This window comes from Diprion similis, chromosome 6 (genome assembly GCF_021155765.1).
Source record: "Diprion similis isolate iyDipSimi1 chromosome 6, iyDipSimi1.1, whole genome shotgun sequence".
Lineage (NCBI taxonomy): Eukaryota > Metazoa > Arthropoda > Insecta > Hymenoptera > Diprionidae > Diprion > Diprion similis.
Genome location: NC_060110.1, coordinates 23,372,911 through 23,393,105, shown reverse-complemented (window position 1 = coordinate 23,393,105; position 20,195 = coordinate 23,372,911). Strand labels below are relative to the sequence as shown.

At 37.1% G+C, this 20,195-nt stretch overlaps 4 protein-coding genes across 4 annotated transcripts in view; all 4 read left to right on the top strand.

The window, feature by feature from the left end:
* On the top strand, window positions 1-3,224 carry LOC124406692 (zinc finger protein 420-like). The gene is made up of 3 exons (XM_046882220.1): window positions 1-207; window positions 302-469; window positions 571-3,224. Exons 1-3 carry the CDS (start codon window positions 34-36, stop codon window positions 2,818-2,820), a joined length of 2,592 nt encoding a protein of 863 aa, XP_046738176.1. The 5' UTR covers window positions 1-33; the 3' UTR covers window positions 2,821-3,224.
* Window positions 3,225-3,807: 583 nt separating this feature from the next.
* LOC124407146 (protein LTV1 homolog) lies at window positions 3,808-6,264 on the top strand. Its single transcript, XM_046882999.1, has 7 exons — window positions 3,808-3,951; window positions 4,167-4,731; window positions 4,850-5,070; window positions 5,147-5,275; window positions 5,361-5,552; window positions 5,743-5,991; window positions 6,106-6,264. The coding sequence occupies exons 1-7, from the start codon at window positions 3,949-3,951 to the stop codon at window positions 6,217-6,219; spliced, it is 1,473 nt and encodes a 490-aa protein (XP_046738955.1). The 5' UTR covers window positions 3,808-3,948; the 3' UTR covers window positions 6,220-6,264.
* A 795-nt stretch (window positions 6,265-7,059) lies between these two features.
* Window positions 7,060-9,680, top strand: LOC124406893 (V-type proton ATPase subunit G). Its single transcript, XM_046882555.1, has 4 exons — window positions 7,060-7,216; window positions 7,832-7,932; window positions 8,184-8,282; window positions 8,784-9,680. Exons 1-4 carry the CDS (start codon window positions 7,135-7,137, stop codon window positions 8,856-8,858), a joined length of 357 nt encoding a protein of 118 aa, XP_046738511.1. The 5' UTR covers window positions 7,060-7,134; the 3' UTR covers window positions 8,859-9,680.
* A 666-nt stretch (window positions 9,681-10,346) lies between these two features.
* Window positions 10,347-20,195, top strand: part of LOC124407333 (E3 ubiquitin-protein ligase MYLIP) — a 126,896-nt gene continuing 117,047 nt past the window's right edge. Inside the window, exon 1 of the mRNA XM_046883373.1 lies at window positions 10,347-10,822. Coding sequence (XP_046739329.1) covers window positions 10,736-10,822 — 87 coding nt within the window. The 5' untranslated portion in view covers window positions 10,347-10,735. The remainder of the gene's footprint in view (window positions 10,823-20,195) is intronic.

Genomic DNA, 20,195 nt, shown 5'->3' with positions numbered 1-20,195 from the left:
ACGACATAAATTTCGTGTATCAAAATACGTGCGATGGAGATGAAAATCGAGACGAGTGTCTCGAGAGAGAACTTGGATGATGTATGTCGTGTTTGCCTTTCGTCCGATCAAAACAACGAGTTTATTTTTCGTAATGAGGTTGAGATTTCAAATATTAACAACACATTTACGTTGTCCGAAAAGCTCAAGCTTTACGGTGGGATAGAGGTTAGTTTAGTTCGTATAGTTTCAAATGATGCTCTGTTACAGATTTTATTTTATATGATCGAATAAACGACGAATTTCATTTTATCCACGTTAGATCTGGGAGGATGATGGGCTGCCTGCCAAGATTTGCCCGCTTTGCATCTCGAAAATTAGCGTCGCGCACGATTTTCGTGATCAGTGTCAGAGAGCTGACCAAAAGTTACGAAAATTATACGGCAAGCCAGCAGGAAGAAACATTTTGAAACTTTCCAGTAGTTTTAAGGTGCGTAATGCTGTTGCAAAGGTAATTGGAATATTTATCATTTTAAGAACTGCTTGTTTCTGGTTATCCTGACTCATTCTTCATCATCTTTGCCTCTTCAGGATCAGCACTCTCAAACAGATTTATCCTCGTTATCGTCATGTGTCAAGAAAGAAGAAGTCAACGTCACAGAAGAAGAGATCAAAATGCAGCAAGATGTCCCAGCCGGCAATGAGTTGACCACAGAGGTTCAAGTATCTCCTTGGAATAATTGTACAGAGCACGTAGAAGTTCATGAGCATAAACACTTGCAAGATGTTAATGTTGATGGGCCACAAACAGAAAAGGAGAAAAGCTCTGTGAAAAGAGAGTCATACAGAACCCGGAGGGTATCAATGTTCAAAAGAATGACGTCGATGGAAAATTTAAAAAGTTACAAAGAAAGACAGAGACAGTATATTAAAAAAAACACAAACTCCAAGGTGGAGTCTGTCGAGCAGGATTATTCAAGCGTAAAGAGGATGACTCGCAATAGAGGGACTAGGTCGATGGAATATAATTTGGAATCAGAGCTCTCTCACAAGTGTGGCAAGTGCAATAGATCTTATTCAACAAAAAAGTCTTTGGAAAGACACGCGTTAACTCATGACAGTAAAAAATTCAAATGCGATAAATGTGGTAAGGAATTTTTCAGACTGGACAAGCTGGTTGAGCACAGTAAACTGCACGTCTCAAAGCTCAAGCCAGAGCCTGTATCCTGTAAAATATGTAACAAAAACTTCAGAAAAGTTGATACTATGGTCCGTCACCTAAACGTCCACAAGAAAGCTAATCCTAAGGAAGTTTTTACTATACTAAAAGAAATTAGGGACAGGCGAAAGACAGAAAATGAAATTGAAAATTGTATGGAGGATGGGAAAAGAGGAATTAAAATTGTCAAGGCTGAGCTGAGTAATCAGGAAAGCAGTAGCGGGGATGAAGAGATGAGCAAACGTCTGCAAACGTCAAACGATGATCAGGACTATAACCCAGACTCCCCGAACTCGGATTCGCAGAGCGAAAGCGAAACTGATTCTTTTAATAATCTGGCTTTTTATAGATGTAAACACTGTACCAAGTGTTATTCTACAAAGAAATCTCTGCAAAGACACATGTTGATACATGACGAGAAGAAATTTGTTTGTAATGTTTGCAACATGAAATTTTTTAGACCAGACAGATTGAAAAGCCACAGAAACAGGTATGGGCATGATGAAGACAAAGAATGCTCGGAGCCTCAAAAACCACCGGATGACAAATCTGCAATAAAATTAATAAACAGTTGGATAAGAGAGGAGCTGGATTCTGACAACGAAGGAAAGGGGTTTCCGTGTGATATATGTGGTAAATCGTACGTCACCAAAAAATCATTGCAGAAGCACAAGGCAAATATGCATCAGAATAAAGAAGACTTTTGTGACAACTGCAAAGCGGATAAATGTAAGTGCACCGAAAGGGTGAAAGATGGCGACACAAAGAATGAAAAACTGAAACCATTCAGTTGCGATGAGTGTAACAAGTCCTTTGAAAAGGAATCAAAACTTGAGAAACATTTGAGGAGTCATGAGCGTGCCAAGGAGCAGCAGGACTCAAATTTCAAACGGTTTTTGTGTCACATTTGCAGCAAAACTTTTCGTCAAAATACAGGACTTATGTTCCACATGCGGACTCATACCGGTTATAAGCCACATGTGTGCAAATATTGCGGACGTGGTTTTACATCCAATTCAAATTGCATTAATCATGAAAGAACTCACACTGGAGACCGACCTTTTGTGTGCCATTTTTGTAGTGCAGCATTTGCAAAATCTTGCACTCTCAAAGCGCACATTACAACTCACACGGGAGAAGCTAATTACCACTGTAAGACTTGTGGAAAATCGTTTAGACGACTTAAGTACTTGAAAGAACATAGATTTACACATACTGGGGAGAAACCGTATGCCTGTAAAATCTGTGGCACGGCTTATAGTCACTCCGGTAGCTTGTTTGTCCACGAAAAAAAATGCAAGGCTCAATACAGCAACTATCAAGCCGTTTCTGAACAAAATGCACAAAATTATACCCAGTCCCAAACCGGCCTCAACACGTCAGTTATGGCCCCTATTATTCCTATGCTCTCTTCATCCCACCATTTAAATAATGCTAATAATTCTCTGGGAGGTCATGCTAACAAAAATTATGTCGAAAGTATGCAGAGAATGAACGCACACGCAGCTGCTGTGGCAGCAGTTGGAAATCCAGCCTTACATATGCATCCGAATCCGGAAGTTTCGGAAATGGCTTCAGCTGTGAGAAATTTCGCCATTATAGGACAAATATTTCACTCGTAATGAACTGATATATTCCATAAAATCCCTCAACCTTCTCTGTGATAAGATATTGTCTCTATTGGGATATTATTGTATAAATTTTTATATACTGATGAATCTTGCAACACATATAATGATAACGAATATTTACTTATAATATTAACGGAAAGAAAAATCAAATTAAATGCAAAGAGGTCAGTGATGCAAATAAATGCATCCAAAAAATAAATTTTTATTCTCTTTATCATTTGTACCTATAGATATGGTAACTAAAATAGTAGCATGTAATGTAATGTATCTACCGATTATAAAATAGATATATATATATATATATATATGGAATACGATGTAAAAAGTTATATTTTAACATTTATAAGAAGCATAATAATGATAATGTCATTTAGTATTTATCTCGATAAACGTTTCACAAATTTTTCTTCATATTTTATTTTGCTTTGTCTGTTATTGTTTGTTCAATAACTGTATGTACAAAGGAAGTGCATACATATTTGAATGAACAAATTATACACTGGGTAAAATTACCCAAAATTTTTATCTCCGAAAGCACCTTGTATATGAAGCTTACAAAAATACAACACAAATAAAAACTACGTAAAATTAAGTATGTTTTGAAAAGAACACAATTCACACTCAATTTGTCATGTGCAGGTATATTTGCTTTAAAATCTGAAATCTACTAATAAGTGTAAAATCTTGAATAAGAATTTGATTTGGTATAAAATATACGAAAAAAATTATTGACTATGCGGTTGATCCAAAATCCATATCATTTACCACGTTAGTATAGAGTTCAGTGTTTACCACCCATTCAACAGAATACACGTTCGAATCTTCATTCGAATTATTCGAAAAGACGATTTTGAAATAACATTCCGAAACGGCGAATTAACGTACCGTAAATCGCTTGTGGAAATTCAACGGCCAATCGGAAGGTACTGATTCCCTGTCGCGACAAAACTGTCGTTTCATGCGAACCGGTGTCGCGGCGACGGAATTAACACATGTTCACTGTTTGGAGTTAGACATTTGGGTTGAAGATCAACAAGGTTGGGGAAGATTTGTGAGTTTTATGATAGCTGAGTGAATTAATTAAACCCTTGTAAGACTGACAGTGGTATCCGCCTAGTCATGGTAAGTATTTCCTCAATCCTGCACGATTCAAAAAGATGCATTTTTAGGTTAAGTTAAAGGCCACTGGTAGAAATTTCGTAAAACGTGTAAGCTTAATGTGAATTCTCGCAAACTGATTTTTTTTTTATTTATGAAAGTGATCGAGCTTCTATATTGAAGCAGCTATGTCATGAAGGAGTAATACTCAATTAGTAAGAACTTGTCATTGTTTACAGCCTAAAGGAAAAGGGAAGAAATTTATCGATAAAAAGAACGCGGTGACGTTTCACCTGGTTCATCGTTCTCAACAAGATCCGTTAGCTGCTGATGAGACAGCTCCTCAAAGAGTATTGGTACCTGCTGGAGAGACGCAGGCTACCAAGTCCGAGAAGAAGGGAACGGACACCGCGAAGCGCAAAGAGGAACAACAGAAGTATGGAATATTTTTTGACGATGATTACGACTACTTGCAACACATGCGGGATTCAAACAAAATCTCTGTTGACTGGGAACCGGTTGAAGACCCTCAGAAGAGTAGGAGAGATAAAAATGCAGATCATATTGAGCCAAAAATTAATCTACCCTCTTCCGTCTTTGCATCCGATGTTGAAGAAGATGTTGGTCTTCTTAATAAGGCAGCGCCAGTCTCCGGACTGAGATTAGATGTGGATCCTGACATTGTTGCCGCGATGGATGAAGATTTTGATTTTGAAGATCCTGATAATCAGTTAGAAGATAATTTCTTAGAATTAGCTAATGCGGAAGGCAGCGACATTGAGTTTGATGAACACGACGAAGATGGTGAGCAGCATGAAATTGTTGACACAGTTCTACGTGAAACGATTTTTCATATATTTACATAGCCATAAAGTTTTATTCGTATTTCATGGACTATTACAAAACGAATTATCTTCATCAGGTTACGAATCCGATGAAAGCGACGAACAGTATTCAGATGTTTCTTCTGAAGGACATATGCAGTTGTCAGATGAGGAGAAAGATCAGGTTCCGAGTTTAAATGGACGGGAATTCGCGTTTGAGGATGTTGAAACAAAATCACAATTTACCGACTACTCAATGAGCAGCAGTGTCATGCGAAGGAATGATCAGTTGACGTTACTTGATAATAGATTTGAAAAAGTTAGTAGGTTAAGAATCTTATTAGCAAAATAGCAGGCTGTATGAATATTTCACTTCAACATTTTTCCATTTACAGATGTATGCTGGATACGATGATCTTGAAATTGGGGCGCTTGATTGTGAGGAAATCGAAGGACATGTTGCTCCTGATTCTGATATTCTTCTGCAATATGCAAACGAATTCGAAAAGAAGAAAAAAGAAAATGTGAGGGTTCAATAAAATATTCGTTGAATATATATTTTTTTTTCTTTAATTTTGCTCGGGTTTTGATTACTGAATTCTTCCACAGACTGAGAATGTTGCTAAGATGATGGCAGAGCGACTGAAAGTCATTGACTTAGAAGAATCAAATTCTGAGGATGAAGATGATTTGGAAAAGCTTCTAGTTGACGTTAGAGAAAAGGAAAAATGGGACTGTGAAAGTATTCTATCTACCTACAGCAACATTTATAATCACCCCAAACTTATATCAGAGCCTAAGGTGAACATAGTCATAAGATTTTTATGAATTTCTGATTGACGTTCATATGGGAATTCGAATTGGTAGATAGGTCCCGTGTTCACAGTGTGTTATTGGTTTTTATTGTTCATCAGAGATTTAATTCATAAGTAAAAAGCCAGAAGGTTGAGATTTGAAAAATTTTGTAAGATACTTAGACTATCTATTTCAGGGTCCTGGAAAAATAAAAATTAATCCACGCACTGGAATTCCACAAGATGTCCTGAATTCGTCTAATGGAACGTTGACGGCGAAAGCATTGGCCAAATTCAACTTGGAAAATGACAGCCAAGTAAACACAGGTCCACGATCAGTAGCGGAAACCATGAAATCTAATTTGAGTGTCCTGAGTATAAGGCCAAAAGACGAATCCCCTGAGGATAGGAAAGAACGAAAAAAAGCTCTCAAAGAGTATCGAAAGGTATATCACATAGTGATCAGAACTGTGTAAAATTCACATTTTAAAATTTCATGTCATTGGATTCATTGAATCGATTCAGCTTTATATTTAATCAAATCTCATTTGTTCCATCAGGAAAGAAGATTGGAACGCAAGGCTAACATAGAAGCTTTCAAAGAAGAAAAGAAACGACAAGAAAAAATTATGCTCAACAACAGAAACAATATCCAAGGCAACAGAGTATTGTGAATTTACAAAATCATATTGTCAAAATTTCAATATTATTTAATATAATGGTACATTTATTTCTATTTTAGAATCATCGACTATCGTTTTCTTTCTCCATTATTGTATAGTTAAATGTAAAACCAAAATTTTACCAACGCTTTGTGTTTTTGTGTATTAGGGTGGTCCCTATTTAGGGTGTTGACGTATTTTTTCTGAGTCGCTTCCCAAATCGATTCTAAATAATTCGAAAACAATTCCCTAATTTTTTCAGATGTTTATTCCAACTTTAACCCTTTCTTCTAAGACGGTGGATTTCTCCAATTAAAATTGTAGATTGAAGAACACGTGATTGGCCATATTAATAGTATTCATCTTATTGTCAGAGTAACAATCTTCAAAAAAATCTGTAGCTGGTGAGATTTCAGGTGGTAGTGAAATTTGAAACGAATTTGACATATTTGGAAACGGACTGAATAAGTGGCGTAAAATATCAACGTTAACTTATTATTATCACGCCAAATCAATGCAAATGTTTTTTCAATAGGGTGGAACGAGCTTTTCAAGTTCCGCTTTTTTCAAGTACGGGCCTGAAGTTGGTTTATTTGGAATAAGATTTTAGTTGGAATTAAGATTTCAAAATCTGAGCGTGTTCTGGTTTATTACGGTTTATCGAAATTCAAACAGTTCCAAAATTGCGCAATAACGGTTTTTCCGTTTTTTCAAGGTAACGGGTAACGTTTCTAACTTCCATACGATGATTTTCCAATTCAAACCCCCCGAGAATAATATGCTCAAGAAGGCAGTGGCCACGTGATGTCCACGAGGTCGAAGGTGGCGCCCCCGTAATCGAGTGCACGGCGAAGAGGCGCAACATGCGCAACTTCCTAGTCATATGATCGATCTGAGGCAGAGATCACCTCATCGTTCGTCGCAAAGATGGCCAGCCAGACGGAAGGTATTCAGCAGCTCTTAGCGGCGGAAAAACGGGCCGCCGAGAAAGTATCCGACGCGAGAAAACGTGAGTATTAATCCTTACAACGCGACGAACAATTAGATGTAAAAATTACTTGTGATAGAAGCGTTGTTAGTAAGAATCTTGACTGACCCGTTTTGGGTGGGTGTAACCAAGAGACGTAGCGATACGTATTCCGCATCAACATGTACTTATCTATTCAAATTGGCTTCATCTCGCAATTTCCATTGTATACTTTATTCCCCTTATTCCTTTAGTCAATGATGGACGAAAATTTTAACTCCTCTCCTCAAGTTATTTCGCAAACTCTCTTTTGGTTTTACTCTTTCACCGAAAAACCTCGGCTATTACGTGAATTACTCATATCCATAAAATACACACCAGAATCACAAATGATCTACAAATATATTTCAATCCATTAATCGAAAATTGGATCTCAAAATAATAAACACGAACTCTGTTGGTGCTCGTAAAGCGTCTGGCCAATCCTGTAATCGACAAGTATTTCAGTCCTTTAATCGCTTAATTTGAGTAATTCGGGTAGCACGGTCTGTGAATTGGTATATTATATTCGACAGTATCAATTATATGGTGTGTATTCGACCACCACGGGTACTTATAAAATGTTCAAGTGAAGCGAACAAATTCATCTCTCTTTAGGCAAGGCTCGCAGGCTCAAGCAAGCTAAGGAAGAGGCTCAAGACGAGATCGAGAAATACAGACAGGAGCGTGAGAAGCAGTTCCGCGAATTCGAGGCCAAGGTGAGTTCCTAATTCGCAATAAACTTGGAGCATGAGACCGTGCATGAAAAAGTGGGTGTGTCTCGTCAAGAGTGTCTCTCTTATAACTCTGTAATATTAGTAGATATTCTTTTATTCTTCAGTTTTATCGATTCCTAACATGATATTACACAGATGTATTGTATTTATTATAGAATGTTGAATAATAAGTTGCTGTACATTTATAGTTTGTCGTATTTACTTGATGACTAGAGCATTATTTCTTTCCACAGCACATGGGGTCCAAGGAGGATGTCGCTGCTCGTATCGAAGCTGATACTAAGGTCAAGATTGAGGAAATGAATCGTGCAGTTGCCATCCACAAGGATCCGGTAAGTTGTTTTTCGTGGCTGCTTGCAGATTTTTTTCTGTGTATTTAATATGAAGTATGTAGTGATGAATACTGTTTCGATTACTCGGATACTTTTTGAAAGTTTGCGATATATAATTTTATTAATTTAGAAAGAGTGAAGCAATTGAAATCTCTTTTCTTTTTGAAGAAAACCGAAATCTTACGTGCTAAATTTGAGTTTTTCTTTATTGCTTTCTGTGTGATTGTAAATGAATCGTCAAATTTATTGAGGCTTTCAAATTTTCGGATATTGCTTTGAGGAGGTTTACTTTGTAACAACATTCGTTTTATAAAAATTTGAATTGAAATAAGAAATTAGTAATGACCCTTTCGGAAAATTATTGATAGAATTTGTGAGAATTGTTTTGCAATTGGAGAGTGAAAACTAGTTTGAAGAGCCTTCCGTGGTCTCCTTACAGAAAGCAAAAGGAGAAAATGAAAAAGAAGTTATAATCCTAACGAATTTTTGTATTCTCGATAGGTAATGCTAAAGATTTTGGAGCTGGTTTACGACATCAAGCCGGAGTTGCACAAGAATTATCGCGTTGAAGCCTAAACAAAAAGTAAAAGAAAAAAAAACTCCGACATCCAATAATTATAAATACTATATTCTATATTATACATGTACATTAAATCTTATAAACTATACACACACATATATATATACGCATATATCTTATGTATAATGTATCTATCAATCGGTCATTCTATTGTATTTAAACCAGAAAAACAGTTTACTGTTTAGCTTTAGATGGTGATACTCAAACTTACGATTAGAAAAATGAAAAAGAAAAGTCCTAAAGAAACAAAGGAATGAAGGAAAGAATACAAAAGAAGGAATTATGTTACAGCCATAATCCTATGTACTGGTCGAATCGACAATAAGTAATAACCGTTGCGTTGTGTTAATATCGTTAATGATCCGTTATACATTAGCTTTCGTTGAACAGTTTGAGAATCGCTGTAGGTGTATTGTAATGAAATATTTAAATGTAACGTACGAACCTCTCGCGGCAAGGCCTAGGCGCGAAAGGTTTAAACTTAGCACGTAAGATTTAAAGAAATTGAATTAAGGTGGTGGCTAACAATGTATCGTTAATCGTAGTAGATGTCATTCCATGTTTCTGTCACCTCGAGGACAAAAAATATTAATTTAACGCCACTGTACGTCCTCTCAGAGACCCTGAAAAGTTCGCTCCCAACTATATTTGGGTCCCTACGACGACGTACAAGCGTCAAAAATCGATTCGTTTAACCTTTTAAAATGAAAACTTTATCGCGTAAGAGAATAGTAGCCCTACCTCAAATGTACACCTTATCTCTGTTGTAAGCTGGCTGGCTGACTGTACAGTATTAGTGTTCAATATAATGATAATAATAAAAAAAAAGAAAACGCCCAAAAAAAAGAACCGTAGTGGATATTAATATTAATTATTTCTACCTATTTGTCCATGAGCAGTAACTAAAATATCGCGTTCATGGTCTGATTTAGGTAATCGAATCGGTTGCTTTGAAAAAAATTAGAGGTAAATTTAAAAACGTAGAAAATTAGTGCAAATAGTTGAACATTACGTTGACCGAATTACAGTGTGCATGCCGAGAGAAACGGGTGAAGGTTGTGCAGTTACGTAACAACGGAGACTTCCAATTTTCTATTTTAAGACACATCGAGCGATCTTCCTGCCGCAAATCCTAAAAGTCGAAAATCGCGAGTGAAAGTGTCAGAAAATTTCGCGACCAAGCATATAAGCGAACAATGAGTAACGTACGCGATAAAAATATATAATTCGGTTTAGAAATAGGTAGAAACGGTTGATATTACGCTTTTCAAACGGTCAGTTGGGTAAGAATCGAGGCACGTGGTTTGAATTTAGCGCGGATCAACCTTCTTCGTGTTACCGACAGAGTAGTTGCCCAGCGGTGCGAATAATCTTGAGATCGAGAAGGCAGTGGGAGGTAAACGGTTGCGTCTCCGTCGTTGGAGGGGGAATCAGCTGTGATGTTTCCCTGTCCCCACCCCGCGAGTAAGAAATTGGAGAGTCCGTGTGCTCGGTTTGTGTTTGGCAGGTCGTCCGCGAGGGCAGCGCCATTCGATAAAAAGCGTATTCAATTTAGCGAACTAATAACAGTCCGTGCCATTCCGCACTGAGAAATGGAAGTGGCGGAGACGGTGCCAAACAGTTCGTGCGAGAAGAACACGTTGCCGTATATCGCGAGTGACGTTATGACAGCTGTGATTAGGTTAATACTTTAACCTGTTATGATACAACGCCGAATACTCTAGTGACGGAATCGCGGATGGGTAACTCGGTTTCTGTACCACAAATAAATTGACGACGTGGCTCGCGGCTCGCTCCTGGATATCGTACCTACCTTTTATTTTTGTTTCAACCCCCGTAACCGAGACCAACGTGTGACGTAAGAGAAACAAAAATGTGGTGTCTAGTGTGTCAGCCCAATTCCGTCATCCTCGAGGTTCAGGTCGACCCGAAGGCGATCGGCCAGGAATGCTTGGAAAAGGTTAGTCCCATCCTCGTGTCTGTGTTCCGTCGGATCTCGGTTATCGAAATTTGAAAACGCGCCTTGAATGAGAGTGCAAACAAACGAAAGCCGGGCCCAGGCGCGTTGCGATCTTCATTTGTTCAACTTAACCGAACTGCATAGCCGAACCACCAAACTCCCTCGCAAAGTTCCTCGTAAAGGTGCTTTTGAGGTCATAAATAAACTTGCATGCACGACGCGCAACAGATGCTTTAAAAGTTGATACTCGTCAACGTGGCTTGAAATTTAAATCCTTCGAAGCCACAACGCTCCGCCGAGCGCGGCGTATATTTACTCAACAAACTTGTAAGCATCCCGCGTCGGTGCGTCGTCGCTGCGTGGCTGTGTTGTTTAATGTTTTCATACCTCACGCAATACAGATTCGCGGCCATACAGTCGAGTCAACAAAGCCCGCAACACAGTCTCTGGCGGGCTAGGCGGCGTGCTAAAAATACGCACCACTCGTGCCCTTATAATTCCGTAAATGGCGTCCGGTTTTGCCTGAGCTCTCTCTCTCTTTCCCTCTCTGCTACCGGCCCCGTTTTCACGCATCCAAAAAATAACGACTCACTCCTTCGCCTCCTTACCTCCTCTGAATAATTCCCGCGCGCGCGCCTTTCATTTATTTATTCACCTGGCGATTGATGCTGCGCGCTTAGGTATACCGCGGATAAGTTTTCCTCCTCCTCGTTCTCGTACGAAATATAAATACCGCTTACGTGGGTTCCCCGCGATGCATATATGTAGGTAGGTACCCGCTGTGGATGTTTTGTTGCGCCTATACCCAACTTCTTACATCAGGTTCAACCGAACCCCAGGGGGCGGGTCCGCATGTCGCTTTATAAAAAGTTGCTCCGAACTTTCGGAGCCGTCTGCCTGACTCTTCTTCTTCTTCTTCTTCTTCTTCTTCTTCTTATTCATCTTATTACTATTCTACTTCTTGTCAAGGGAAACCAGTCCGCGTTAACTCGGACGGTTGCAGGTGAGAATGTGAATTTTCTAGGGTGTTAGTATTTGAAGTAAATTTACACGTTCTATCTCGAGAGAGGAGAAGGAACTTTGAAATATAGAAAGAAAAATACATTAACCGATGAGCTTCAATTCACACGATTCAAGGAAACAATGATTGCGTGTGTAGAAAAAAAAAAAAAAAAAAAAAAAAAAAAAAAAAAAAAAAAAAAAAAAAAAAAAAAAAAAAAAAAGAAATTATCTTTGCCACGAAACGCACCTTATATTCGATTCGATAATCCTAGCAAGTTCTTTTCCAAGGTCCATATTTACATGATCTGTTCAGAATTTCTCCTCTAATATCTCCCAGTTTTATTTTTGCAATCAGAGAGCGAGGAACACCACCGCTGACAACGACAGATATTGAAAATCCGCATCGACGTCGTAGACACTTTACATAATTTTCATCGTAATAAATTATCGATATTTTCATTCGTTTCTCTATCATACTACTATTTAGCCACTGTGAAAATATCTCTACTCGTCGTTTCGTTACACGATTTTATGTTTGTTCAGCATGGGGATTGAAAGTCGCTGAAGAGATTTGCGGGATAGAGATAATCCCCAAAGCGGCGTCTCTTCTCCTCGGATTTTCTTTCCACGACAGTCGATTTGTTTATTTATTTATTTTTTTCCATTTGTCTCTTCTTTCTATAGCGAGTTGGATAGAACTATTAGTTATATATCTAGATCCCTGTGCAAACTGGATACATTCATGCAGATGCAGGCACGCGAGGATCGATCTATTCAAAATTGGTGGATACGAAATTGGCCAGAATTGGCAAGAACTCCATCTTCAAATTCAATTTGGCGCTCTCGTGTCCGTGTGTGTGTGTGTGTGTGTGTGTGTGTGATTGAGAGAAAAAGAGAGAGAGAGAGAGAGAGAAAAAGGCCGATTGCGAGGATCGGATGCTTCGGCGTCGTTTGCTCGGATCTGATTTGCGTTTACAACCAAGTTTCTCTCTTTCTTTCTCTTTATCTCTCTCCAAGCCTCTTCTCCACCTCAGTCCAGCTGCAGTAGGCAGCATTTAGCTGATACTCGCTGTAGATTCTTTTAATTTTCAAGCAAACGATTCCTGTTTTCGTTTTATAAGTACCTAATTGCAGAGACCAACGAATTCCGACTTTTATAATTCATTATTCGAAACAAAAAGAATAAAAAAAGAAAAAAAAATCGTAGTACGAAAAGTTCGGTGATTCGAGTGTATCGATAATGCATAATACGGCAGAAGGTCGATACCTACTTTGCGTATCGAAATCGCGCTGTGTATTTAAAATACTTGTATACTTTTGAACACATCCATATACGTACGTACAGGCTGCATAAGTAATGATATGCATGCGCAGCGCCTCCGTATAGTATATAGATCTTTACAGCAGGTATACCGGACAGAAAAGGACAGATGCATTTTGGTATCTGTGCACGTGTCGTGCAGCAACGACGACCGACGCACATTACCGACTCTGTCTTTTACTACATTCTATATGTAGGTATACAGGGTGAGTCAATTGAAACGGCGAGAATGGGAGGAGCTTAGTTGATTAACTAGACCGTATCCCTCAGCTAATTTGGAGGGAGTTAATTGAAACTCCGAGAATGGGAGGAGCTAAATTGTCTTGACATCAAAGTAAGGTTCGATGTCTACTACCTACAGGTATTCAATGATAATGAGTAAAAATAAAGTCACGACATGACGACACCAAATTGTTGACGTTTCGTGGCGTCGTCTTTCTTTTGTTGTCATAATATCTTTATTATTGTTTCTCATTTACAGTGGTTACCTGCATCAAGACTTCGAACCTTACTTTGACATTAACAAAACTGAGCTCCTCCCATTTTCGCCGTTTCAATTGACTCACCCTGTATATTTTATACTCGTTCAGTATAATATGCAAACTGCATATATTCACCCTGAAAACGAACACGTCTAAGCACACGGTCCTGATTAAGTGCTGCTTGATGTGTGTGTTTGCAGCAGTTTACCATAGTTTAGAACCTGGCTGGCTGCTGCGACGACCATTTTATATACCTGTGTTAACACACACACACACACATACACGTATATTTCAGTAATATTGTATATACATACAGACGTACATAAATTTGTTTGCGTCAATCCACGTGCAGTCTATGTAAATTGGTGCGATTCGCCGGAGTTCTTTTCGCAGCGGATATCGGTTTACGGTTTTAAGGAAAATTGTGTTTTTTTTTTTGTTTTTTGTTTTTTTTGTCCCCCTGTTACTATACTTGTACTTACTATTCTCCTGTTTTTATTTGGCGAGCTTTTTTTCTTCGATGAAAATAAAAGTAAATAAATAAATAAGTATTGATTTCACGATGTTTACAATCCATTATTCAAATTGCTTTATGCTGGGTAGGTTATATGTATGTATGTACATGACACACCTATATTACCCATAATACGTGAAACGTTCGTGCGCACGTATATATGTATAAAAATATAAAATTATATTTTCTCTGTTTCTTCTCCAACCTTGGAAGATTTTCTCTTTATTTTATTTTGCGATTTCATTGTTTTGTCATCCTATTATGTACATATACATATATACACAAAAGTCGGTATATTATATTGGTTTTTTTCCACCCTCGCAATTTTTGTCAAAAGGAAACAAAGTAGACGTGTAACGCGACAGCGTTTCCACGTATTAATATATATATATATATATATATATATATATATATATATATATATATATATATATATTATAATATCGTTGTCTCCAGTATTGCAAAAATTTTATACATTGGTAGGTATGTATCTACTTACTACCCACCCATGTCGTCGTACGATTCAATATAAAAACGGAATAGCTGTGTGGATACACGATGTTACGACTGTACGTCGAGTTTGTTACGTGTGTACACCTTCCTTCGTTCGGAAAACGTATAACAAGATGCGCCAAATCATACGTAGAAGCATAATAAATGGAACGCTGGAGGGAAAAGAAAAAAGGAGACAATTCGGTTTTATAATAATAATAATAATAATAATAGGAAATAACAATAATGATGATATCAACAGTAATAACAATAAACTAGCGAGATGATGGTTTGAGATTTTTGCGGTTATACAGGGATGTGAAAAACTCTTGGATAGAACGAGTAAATAAAATTCATTGTATTATACAACGGAAGTTGAGAGTGAATTGTTAACCCTTCGAGTCAAAGTGGTAAATATTTTATATCCATATTTTGTATATTTAAAGAACTCTTCAACATATTTCATTGCGGTTTTTGCTACTTTTGATAGTATACTAATAATAGGGTTTTGATACTCGAGAGTTATTTATTACGATATGATTTGAATTATTATTGAATCGTTTTTGTGAAAAATTTTGAGAATGGGATGAAAGTGGGATCTCGATCAAATTTATGGCTGTAAATGGTTCGAGTTACGTATCAAAAAATTCTCCTCTTGATTTTGGCACTTATCCAGAGTTCCATGTTACACCCCGAATGGAAATTTGGGCAATCAATGTCCCCAAATCCCCGCTGCGAAAGGTTCTTGACAATGAAGCGACCATCGAGGATTTCCTACTAACAATAATCCAGGACCCGTTAATAGCTGCGCAGGTTACGAGGAAACAAACTGAAAGGAATTCGAGATAAATTTTCAACCCCAAAACTTGATTGTGTTCATTAAGAAAAAGGTAGGTTGAAGTTCGTAGCGTTATCAATCAAACAAAATGTTTTACCTTCTCAATATTTTTATACATTTTATTCAACTAGTTATTAATTTGAGAGAATTATTTTTCATTTAGTTCTAGGAGAATTTTTTTTCTCATCAAACGAAATTCATTTCAATCAAGTAAAGCCGCCGAAATGAATATTAAGTAAATACAACAACGATATTGTGAGTTATCTGGAACCGAGAATGAAAAATAACTCAAACTAATAACTAGTTGAATAAAATACAAGAATATTGAGACGGGAAAACATTTTCTTAAAAATCTATATTGCATAGTATATATAGGTATATATGTGGTACTTTGTAAAAATATATCCATGTAAAAAAAAAAAAACTAAAAAAAAACTAAAAAAAAAAAAACTTCGACGATCGTAACTTTTTGCCAGACTTTTTTTTATCTTCGGTCAAAGTCGTTATTTACGATCAGATAATTTTTAACGAAATTCCGCAATGAAATATACTCTGCCCCCCTCCTCCCCTCCCCGGCAACATTGACGCTGCAAACGTCGTGTCGGGCGCAGCTGCTTTTCCTGATATAACGGATATCCCAACGTGTAACGTATAGCAACGGCATATATTATGTATCATATAGCTGCATTATCAGGCTAATATATTGAATTTTTATGTATAGCAGGAGCGATATTTTATTTTACAAAAAACCTTGAGCCTCGTCGGTCGTTTTTTTTTTTTTTACATTTTCTTGTTATTTTTATATGAATATTATATATATATATATATATATATATATATATATAAAGTAAAAAGGTGAAAAAGAATAATAATGTGAAAGAGAAATGAAAAAAGAATTGAAAAGAACAAAAGGATGGTCGTAGTAAGTAATTACATTAACATACGGGGAACGGAGGCTTAACGCAAACACGGAATAGAAATGACGATGCGAAGTTGAATTAATCACACGTTATATTGTGCTGAATCAAGTTTTATAACAAGATTTTATAGACAAGTATTTTATGGTTTTCTGGGGTTCAAATTTTGAAAATTTAAGATGGTGGATCCGATATGGCAGATGAACATTTAAAATTTGATCGAATATGGGGAAAAAAAAAAAAAAACAACAACAACAACTGTGAAGGAGTTTTCCAGTCGCTGATTGGATTCGCCATGCTGAAATTTCAGATTCGTAATCAGCGATCCCGAAAACCCTCAGACAGAGTTTTGTTTCCGGATTCTATGGAATTTGAAATTTTCTTCCACTGTCTTAAATTTTTTAAATCCGAATTCAGATTCGCAATCAGCGTCCCGAAAAGCTTGTAATTTGTGTAAAATATGCATGCGTGTAGGTAGAGGAGTAACTTTCTTGGTTAATGAATTGTTCGTTCAATTTTCACGATTTTCTTCAATCAATTTGTATCTAACAATAATAAATACTTTCGAGTATCAAGAACGAAAGAAATACGTTGAAAATTTCTCTGAATATACAAAAAATGGATATAAATTAGTCGGCGAGAATACAAACTTATCACTATGATGACTCAAAGGGTTATCATCTCGTTAGTTGATACCAAGCGTGCGACTCGAGGTAATAAATCGCTTCTTTCATCTTCGCTCAGCTGTTATTTTCTTCCACATTTATACTATATACATATACGTTTATAATCGAAGGTAAAAAGTGCACTGCGTCGTTATCGAAGACAGCGAGTTACTTTTATCGTTTTTCTCTGATAATAATATATCACGATGCTGGGATTCAATTAAAGGCTAAAATTAAAACGAAAGTCTGTATAAAGGCTTATTTGTTTCTTATTCTTTTTCTTTTTCTATTTCTATTTCTATTTCCCTTGATCACTTACTGTCCCATATTTGTTAAAGATCATACCTTTCCGATATTTCTTTACTAATTTTTATTTTTTCTATAAATCTGTTTTACTTACTTATATATACGTATAATGCTTTTACTCGAGGCGAGTCTTTCTAAACGACTCGAAAGCTTTTTTTACCCACATTTTTTATTATATTATAATTTTTTTCGTGCATTTCTTTAGATCTTTTCGAGCGACCTTTTAATATTCATATTAAAATTTCATAAATTTTTTTCTTCAATTTAGTAAGAAAGAATCGATAACAATACACCACGACATGAATTAAAAATCGAACAAAATACTGAAAATACAATTTTTTTTTATCGAATTTTTTGACGATTTTTTACATTATTAAAAATTTGGAGCGACCTCTTAAAATTTTTTTTTAGAGCTGTCCTTTGGAGTGGGTTCTTAAAACATCAGAAAACTAACATTTTTTCACACGAGACTCAAAAAAAAAGAAAAAAAAAAAAAAAAGTCGGTTTTTTTGCGCCACTCTAACATATAGGTGTATATAGGTATATATAGGAAACCCGGTGGGACTAGGAAGTACTCAGCTAATCAAATTTCCCCCTAACGACGATGAAGTAATAAAAAAAATTCCTGCACTGTTCGTGTTCATTGCTTTTTTTTTCTTTTTTTCTTTCTTTCTTTCTTTCTTTCTTTCTTTCTCTCCATCTCTTTTCCGTCTGTTTATCGATAGCGCACTTCATCATCGGATGAGGTGCTTTTCCAATTGCAATTCCAGAACCACCGCCGGACACTGAAGTCGGGATCATCTGACGACTGACAAAAGGCGACTCGCTTTTACTGTTGGGGAGTTTTTAAGCCGGAAAACCGTTCGTTCGTTCGTTCGTTCGTTACATCGTTCATTTATATATGTCCGTCCAACTTTGTACATGAACCTTTGCTGCTGCTGCTGCTGCTGCTGCAAGGCTTCCCTGCAACTGCACCAGTCGCGAGGTTGCATAGCAATCAGAACCCGGGAGGTCAGCATTTGCATCAACCCTGTTACTGGCTGTCTTACACTTGGCTGCTCCTGTTTACCTGCACAGCTGCTCGCGATCGAGAATGTTTAAATTGGCAAAACGCAGACCCGCAGTGCGCATTGTCATCGTTAGTAAGCGATTCGTTCAATCGTTTCATCACGGTTATGAAGATCAAGTTGGTAACGTTATTTCCACGATTCACGTTTCGGGAAAAATCGTTATTTCCGAATTTTACGAATTTTTTAACGATATGGTAAATTATAATAAGCCAGTATATACATATACATATATTCATATTTTGAAAACTCAATTACTTCAATCACTCACACTTATAAAAGCGAAACAATGAATTTTTCCCCAAACACGTTTCGTGTTACGTCAACGTTATTACTAACTTTCAAATTTGACGGTCAATCTTCCGTTCGAACTTTATGACTGATATGGAAACATGTGTGAATTTCAACTTTGAGATTAAATGGGACTGATGTTGGTGACGTTATTGTAATGATTCCAGTTTCGGAAAACCGGTTATTTCATAATTTTAGGAATCTCTGGAGTGCAGTAAATTGTAATAAGGCGAAGCTGTGATTCATATTTTCAAAATTTGGTCACTTCAAAGTTTCTACAGAATTCGAAAATAGTAAACCCCCCCCCCCCCCCCCCCCCCCCCCTTTAATATATCGTCATGCTAACGTTACTAACTTCAGCCTCAAGAGATTCAGGGTTTATCCTATAGGATATACTATAAGGTTTTCTATATCTTGAGTCCTTGACTCAGTTTCGCGGTTTGTAAGGAGACGTTTATTATTATCCTTAGAGGATCGACGTGTTCCTCCAAGTTTATCGCAACGTGCGTGTACCTTTCGAACTTTAAATAATTTTCCCAATATTATACAAGGGATAAGAAAAAGAAAAAGAAGAAAAAAAAAAAAAATAAACGGAGAATAAGGATAAGAATAAGAAGAGAGTGTTGAGGTTTGGTGTGAACGCGAGGAAAAAGAAAAGTAAAGGAGGAAAAGCGCGACGGAAAAGGTGAAAATGAAAATGACACTTTCGTCCGCAGTTGTTGGAAAGCTAAGGTAAAAGTTAATTTTGCGAAATAACTTTGAAATGCAAATTACACGAGAGAACGGAGTCGAAGTTCATTCCTCCTCCTCCTTTTTCGAGGCTTTTGCTTTTGCTTTTGCTTTGGCTGCGGCCCTCGAGCCGTTCAATTACCAAATCGTATAAACTTCGTCGTCGTCGTCGTCGGTTCGTCAACTCGGTTCATTCGTTCGTCCATTCGTCCGGTGAACGCGGTGTAAAAATTTCTGTCGTCGACGACGCTGGTCATTTATTTAAAATGCAAATTGTCGCATTAATACGTATTCTCACCCGGAATACCCTGGTACTTGTAGGTCTATATATGTATATACATACACACATACATACATACGTACGTACATACGATTTACATGCCAGCAACGGCACCGCGAGTGCCGTAACGGATGCTAAGATTTTTCTCTGCAAGATTGATGTTCCTCCATTTAGAACAAACCGTTTCCGCATCGTCGAGTTGCAGCTTCGTTCTTTCTTTCTTTCTTTCTTTCCTTTCCTTTCTTCCTTTTTTCTCCAACGTCTGTTGTATAATGTAACGTATATATACCTATATATATATAGGTATGTCGATAACTTGTGGTTTTATATGTGAAAACTGTAGTAAAACTCTTGACACGTATAACTACAGAATTTGAGGAGAAGTTTTTTAATGTTGGGAAAATTAAGAGGGAAGTAGAATGAAAATTTATTTTACCTCGTCGTAGGATATGTTCATTCACTCGCGTTA

Excerpts from the sequence above, each read along its gene's own strand:
- LOC124407146 (XM_046882999.1), top strand. Across the intron at positions 5,071-5,146 it reads TTGATAATAGATTTGAAAAA|ATGTATGCTGGATACGATGA; the intron begins GTTAGTAGGTTA and ends TTCCATTTACAG. Across the intron at positions 5,553-5,742 it reads AACTTATATCAGAGCCTAAG|GGTCCTGGAAAAATAAAAAT; the intron begins GTGAACATAGTC and ends TATCTATTTCAG.
- LOC124406893 (XM_046882555.1), top strand. The coding sequence starts at position 7,135 with ATGGCCAGCCAGACGGAAGGTATTCAGCAGCTCTTAGCGGCGGAAAAA. Across the intron at positions 7,933-8,183 it reads TCCGCGAATTCGAGGCCAAG|CACATGGGGTCCAAGGAGGA; the intron begins GTGAGTTCCTAA and ends TTCTTTCCACAG. Across the intron at positions 8,283-8,783 it reads TTGCCATCCACAAGGATCCG|GTAATGCTAAAGATTTTGGA; the intron begins GTAAGTTGTTTT and ends TATTCTCGATAG.
- LOC124406692 (XM_046882220.1), top strand. The coding sequence starts at position 34 with ATGGAGATGAAAATCGAGACGAGTGTCTCGAGAGAGAACTTGGATGAT. Across the intron at positions 208-301 it reads AGCTTTACGGTGGGATAGAG|ATCTGGGAGGATGATGGGCT; the intron begins GTTAGTTTAGTT and ends TATCCACGTTAG. Across the intron at positions 470-570 it reads AACTTTCCAGTAGTTTTAAG|GATCAGCACTCTCAAACAGA; the intron begins GTGCGTAATGCT and ends TTGCCTCTTCAG.